The 6,806-nt window shown below is 43.7% G+C and overlaps 1 protein-coding gene across 1 annotated transcript; it reads left to right on the top strand.

The window, feature by feature from the left end:
- The first annotated feature begins 1,074 nt into the window (after positions 1 to 1,074).
- Positions 1,075 to 6,576, top strand: icmt (isoprenylcysteine carboxyl methyltransferase). The gene is made up of 5 exons (XM_018750592.1): positions 1,075 to 1,367; positions 3,102 to 3,190; positions 3,351 to 3,520; positions 4,266 to 4,483; positions 4,777 to 6,576. Exons 1-5 carry the CDS (start codon positions 1,149 to 1,151, stop codon positions 4,957 to 4,959), a joined length of 879 nt encoding a protein of 292 aa, XP_018606108.1. The 5' UTR covers positions 1,075 to 1,148; the 3' UTR covers positions 4,960 to 6,576.
- The last annotated feature ends 230 nt before the right edge of the window (positions 6,577 to 6,806 follow it).

The raw sequence follows: 6,806 nt of genomic DNA, 5'->3' as shown, positions 1-6,806 counted from the left end.
GTAATTAAGTGTAGGTTTCTATTTATGTTGTGCATTTAGATGATGCTTTTCTCTAAAGTGACTTACAGTGTTAAGCTACTTTCAAATATTTACCTATTTATACAGCTGGGCCATTTTTACTGCAGCAACTCAGGGTAAGTGCTTTGCTCAAGTGGACTACAGCTGGAGATGGGATTCGAACCTGTGAATCTAAAAGAAGAACCTTGATCCACGACACTACCAGCCATCCCTATTAACTAGCACATTAATTCCATTGAATAAATATTCTTCTAAAATATACTTAAGTTTCAGAGCTGGTATTTTCTATTTAGGCTTCATAAGCGATGAAATTTAAAAAAAAAAAAAAAGTTTCCATTAGATAAATGGCGCGCTTTTTGTCGCTGTTTTTTCCTTGACTCGTTCGCTCCCTCTGGTGGTGACGAAAAGAGCTGTACGTTTCGCGTTCGTTCCGTGACGTCAGAATTTCCCCGTCAGTAATTACGTCGGCACACAAATATTTTGTGTTTTTTAAACTGCTTCAGTTTTTCCGTCACAGTTAATGTATGATTTCTGAAAATCTCAAGGGGCATTTTATGATTTTATCCGGTTTGTTTCACTATTTTTCTTTTAATAATGCCTCTGAGTAAGTTTAGTCGAGGAAATATTACTTAACACGCAGAGAATGTCTTTAAAAATATTTCGAAATATAGTGAGCCGAACTTCATTTTAAATAAACTTTTCATTGTAAACGGCAGCAGCGAATGGGAAATCACAGCAGCGGCCACACACAGTACCCAAAAAGTCAAAAAAATTGGAGGGACTCATTCTCATATTGTGTGCGGCACCGCAGTACTTTTTTACAGAAATAGTTCTCCGCATAAAGTATCAGTTCTTCAGAAAAAAAAAAAAAAAAAAGTTCTGGAAAGGTGGAAAATCCTGCCGTTGTCAGAATTCTTCGCTAGCCCTTTCCATTCTAACGGAAACAGTTTGAAGAGAGAAAACTACAAAACAATCATGTCCCCTTCCAGTGATGTAAGAAGGTGGCGCTTCTTGATGACGCAACGGTCACTAGGTAGATACCTCTGTTGTCGATCTTGAGATTTAACCTGCTCGGCGAAGGGGGATTTGTAAAAAATCGCGATGCTTCGACGGTGTCTGCGGTTTCCAACATGGCCGGCAATAAGTTAGTATTGGAGGGAAGAATATGTATTTTCAGCTTCTTTTTGGGACTGGGGGTTGTTTTGGTTCCTTTACTTGCGGCGGTCGGATCGCACCTCGACTGGGTTTTCGATTACTTCACTGGAATAAACGGGAAGATCGCAATCGCCATATACATTGGGAGTGTAAACGGATTATTGCTAATTATGTATAGAGGACCTCTGTATAAGGTAGGAGTGACACACTGGGCTTCTCACCTCTCCGTATTCAACTTGTCTCGTTGTTTACTTTTGAGCGCTGAAGTGACTGTTGGCCCCTGAAAACTCGTCCTTATTTGACAGTATTTGTTATTTAAGTGTTTGTGTTTGTCTTGTTGCTGGACGTAATCTGTGTTAATCCATTCAGGGAGAGTAAATCCCTTATGCTGCAAAAATCACAGTGGACCGGTCTCACTCACTGTACCAAACACTGTAATTGAAGTGGTCTGGTCTCACTGTACCAAACACAGTATATAATCACATTGTGCTGGTCTCACTGTACCAAACACAGTATATAATCACAGTGGACCGGTCTCACTCTCCCAAACACTGTATGTAATTACAGTTTACCGACTCACTGGACCAAACACTGTATATAATCACATTGTGCTGGTCTCACTGTACCAAACACAGTATATAATCACAGTGGACCGGTCTCACTCTCCCAAACACTGTATGTAATTACAGTTTACCGACTCACTGGACCAAACACTGTATATAATCACATTGTGCTGGTCTCACTGTACCAAACACAGTATATAATCACAGTGGACCGGTCTCACTCTCCCAAACACTGTATGTAATTACAGTTTACCGACTCACTGGACCAAACACTGTATATAATCACATTGTGCTGGTCTCACTGTACCAACCAGAGTATATAATCACAGTGGACCGGTCTCACTGTACCAACCAGAGTATATAATCACAGTGGACCGGTCTCACTGTACCAAACAGAGTATATAATCACAATGGACCGGTCTCACTGTACCAAACACTATGTAATTACAGTTTACTGGTCTCACTGTACCAAACACTGTATATAATCACAGTGGACCGGTCTCACTCTCCCAAACACTGTATGTAATTACAGTTTACCGTCTCACTGTACCAACCAGAGTATATAATCACAGTGGACCGGTCTCACTGTACCAAACAGAGTATATAATCACAATGGACCGGTCTCACTGTACCAAACACTGTATATAATTACAGTGGACTGCTCTCACTATACCAGACACTGTATATAATTACAGTTGACTGCTCTCACTCTCCCAAACACTGTATATAATTACAGTTGACTGCTCTCACTGTACCATACACAGCATATAATCACATTGTGCTGGTCTCACTGCACCAAACACTGTAGCCGTAAAGTGTGAATGGCACAGAGAATGAAATGAATCCGAGGATGATAAAGAAACAAGGATATCTGTAGAAATGTGTCATATACATTTGATAGTACTTTATGATGCCAAATAACTATTGATAATCTAGTTTGGCACAGTATTTTATATCAGTTTCAGAGGTAGTACTGCTTTATGTGACAGTAGGGAATTTGCAAAAATGAAAGCTGGCAAAACTAGTTAGTGAAAGAAAACTGTCAACATACATCTTAAATCCTAATTTTAAGAAAAGAACAAATAGGATAGATGTGCAGATGCAGCTTTCCTTTCCCCATGCAGACTTCACTTTTATTTTTCCAGTACAAAAAGTACACAGAAACTTTGAATATACCTTGTACCCAAATGTGAAATATAATTGATTATTCACAGTACAAAACAGTTTGTTGCAAAGTGGAAAGTCTTCAAATGGCACCTTACAGTGTCCACCTTAGCCTCGAAATCCCCCTGTAAAGATAAATAGCACCCAATGCCCTTAACTGTATAGTGCTCCGTCACAGTGCTGCCCCCGTGTGCCCTCCAGGTGGCGGTGCGAGCCTGTTTCCTCGGCTTTTCCTTCGGCTGCGGCTTGCTGATCAGCTTTGGCGAGACCACATGGACACACTTTGGCTGGTAGGTTTCCACATTAGTGTATGTTTGATGCTTACATCTTATCCTAATCACCTTGTCCCATTTGAGATTTGAACCAGCAACCTTCATCTGACAAGCCAGGCCCCAGCATGGTACCTCATTTCCTTAATGTGTTGAGTCTAATGGTCTCCTGCATCCACAGGTACATGTGCTCACTCTCTTTCTTCCACTACTCGGAGTACCTGGTGACTGCCATCATTAACCCACGCAGTCTGTCACTGGACTCCTTCCTGCTGAACCACAGTGTGGAGTATACTGTTGCAGCCCTTTCTTCCTGGGTCGAATTCACGGTGGAGAAGCTCCTCTTCCCAGGTTGGTCCACCTGCCTGTCAGCACCCCTAAGCTCTAAGTCCTTTGCTGCTGAGGTCAGCTTTGCTGTTCCATCCATCCATCCATCATCAGTGCAGTGTTGCGATGGACTTGAGCTTGTCTTGGAAGCCAAAAGCATGAAGCAGGATACACCAACATACCCATTCATTCACACACGTTAAGTGCAGTTTGGTGTCGTTAGTCCCCCTGAAAAAACACGTCTTTGAACTGTGGGAGGAAACCAGAGCATCCGGAGGAAATACACACAAATGGGGAGGACATGCAGACTCGACACATACTGAGTTGGATTCAAATCCATGTGCAAATGCACAATCCAGGAGCTGTGATACACCAGCACTAACTGCCGTTCATCTTAACAAGATTACCCGTTCTCTGTCCTGTTTCCCAGTTGGCCATTGAAATATGATTCACATCTCTTTGTAGAAATGACTCATATGCTCTAATCTGTAAGTAGGCGAATGACATGTTGAGAAGAACATTTCTCACGCTAAAATTTTTTTGAAGTTTAATCCAGATTTCCTACAGAGACACTGTGCCCTCATTGCGTTAGTGCTCTGTAGCGCATAAGCTCAGGTGTTTCTCCGTGAGTGGTTCCAAAAGACTCAGTTGGTGCACTCCGCCGTGTTGTTTGTATGTATTTGCATGTTCCTCCGTGTGTTTCTGAATGAGTGATGCTCAGCCCGCGGCACCTTGCTCTCCAGCTGAGCCCTGCACTCCTTCTTTGCAGAGTTGAAGCAGCTGAGCTGGGTGAGCCTGGTGGGTCTCATCATGGTCCTGTGCGGAGAGTGTCTGCGCAAGTCCGCCATGCTGACCGCTGGCTCCAACTTCAACCACATCGTCCAGAACGAGAAGGCCCAGAGCCATGTGCTGGTCACCAGTGGAGTGTATTCCTGCTGCAGGCACCCTTCTTACGTGGGCTGGTTCTACTGGAGCATCGGCACTCAGGTATCAATATTTGAATCAAAACTATTAACTACACTACATTAGAATATTAATATTGTAATGTAGCGTCATGGTTAGAGCTGTCACCAGTCAGTCCAAGGACTGAGGTTCGAACCCTACTCCTGCTGCACTTCCCTTGATCAAAACATTCACCATGAATTGCTTCGGCAAAAATTACTCATATCTTTGCCCTACATGACTTACGATGCTAATAATAATAATCATAAGAATCATGATGATGATAATACTTGTAATAACGTAATAATACTTTACTGTGTGTGTGTTTCTGCCCCAAGGTGATGCTGTGTAACCCCATCTGCGTGCTCGGCTACCTATTCGCTAGCTGGCGCTTCTTCCGCGAGCGCATCGAAGAGGAGGAGATTTCCCTCATCCACTTCTTCGGGGACGAATACCTGGACTACAAGCAGAGGGTCCCCACCGGTTTGCCCTTCATCCCAGGCATCCGGATGCAGAGCTAGACCTCAAGCGGGATTTTCGGAAAACTCAAGAAAAATCTGGAAAAAGACCCGTGGAACTGGCACTGCGAGGAGGCCGGCTGCGCTGGTGACCTCACGGATTGCCTCCCGGTTGCCCTGCCAACCAAGGCGGGTGCACACAGACAACGATGAAACACTGAGCACTAAGACACCCCCCCAAAACCCATGTCCCACTTGAACCCTAGTCAACTGGGATGCAGACAGGCTACCGTTTCCAAACAACCTCCAGCAGACCATGTCGATCGCATTTCCAAAAAATGTCAGCTGTGGTTTTGAGATCTTAACCAGTAGCCAGATGTGCAGCCCTACCCCAGTTCCAGATCTGCCACGCTTCAGAGATGTGGCATTTCTGGATTTTTCCATTTTGCTTCAAGCTTGAAAGCAGTAGCCGAGACATAAGCCAGTAAGCATCTGAGGGTTTCCTATCATTCCTTGCTGGCCCAGTGGGTGTCCTCACTGTGTCTCCTCCATTACCTTCGGAGTTCTTCCACAGTAAGGCACTCAGCTCTTCACAGTTTTACATGTAGTTCCACTGCGCTGATTGGCAGCTGCATCCATAACGACAAAGATCTCAACTGGAGAACGTGTTTTGAGTGGGATGTGTTTTCGTCCCACTTCTGAAAGGCAGCAGTGTACACATAATCTGCCCTATTGTGGCAAAAAGCTGTCAGCTAGAAGAGTGACAGGAGTCATAATTACCCTGAAGCTTGTATTATAGTTCAGAAGAATATACCAAAAACAAACAGTGAGTAATGTCTCATGGGTGGAAAAGGAATACGCCTGAGACTGATTATTCAGAATAAAAATATTTATTGTAGTGTTCAGAGTTTAATGTTTGACTGTGGCTTGGCTGACTGTTAAACCTGGAGGGATCTGGGATTAGAACTGATGATTGTACTTGCAGCAGCTGTGTGATCTGGGATGAGAACTGATAATTGTGCTTATGGCCCCTTTTGGTTCCGTGGAAAAGCTTGCTTGTTGAAATTTACTTGCTGGCAGTTTCTTCGTTTGCAGCATTCCTTGTCCATTTGTGTTTCATCACATTTGTAGCTTCATCCCTGCTGTCATGACACGCTGCATCCACCTTAAATTTGCCTTCGAAAACTGTGTACACAGACAATCAAACTACAAATTTTATGCCCCTGGTATTTTTTATGGAGAAGCTCCTTCAAGACTTTCTATTCGTAAGTCAAGGGGGGATTTGGAAACAGCAAAGCATCCGGTTTGAAGCGGCTCTGCACTTAGAAGGAAGGCATCGCCCTCCTCTCCTCCCTCATTCTGGAGGTGGGTGGTGGGGTTTGGAAAATGGTGCCACCACAACCAGATCCTGCTGTGATCAGGGGTTCCACTCTTTGCTCTCAAGTGTTGCAGATGTTCTGCTGTTGCCCCCAAATGCATTAGTGCTATGGAGACCTTGTCTACTGAGTCCTTTATGCTCCTTTCTTCTCACCCATATTATATGTGGACTGTTCCACAGCATGCACACAAATGAAGATGTACTGTATGATCCGGAGGAAAACAGGCGACCAGGGGAAGTGGTGTGTGTTAATTTATAATGAACCTAACACAAAAAAATGTCTATTTATAATAAATAATTATTTAAAGCCAAAGTTTACTTTTAAATATTCACATTTTTATTTTTTTTTCCCAGCCATAAAAGTTGGAAGAATGCACAGTGATGAGTATCGCTGGCAATGCATCGTATTTCAAACGCAACTGGGAGCGGAAGTCCGAAATCGGAATTGTTCGTAAAAACAAACACTACGTCATACTCGCACACAATGTCTACAGCCGCTCATCCCGAGCGGGGTCACAGCGAGCCAGAGGCT

The sequence above is a fragment of the Scleropages formosus genome, chromosome 2 (genome assembly GCF_900964775.1).
Source record: "Scleropages formosus chromosome 2, fSclFor1.1, whole genome shotgun sequence".
NCBI lineage: Eukaryota > Metazoa > Chordata > Actinopteri > Osteoglossiformes > Osteoglossidae > Scleropages > Scleropages formosus.
The sequence above is the reverse complement of the archived record's forward strand: the minus strand, read 5'-3'. Positions and strand labels throughout refer to the sequence as shown.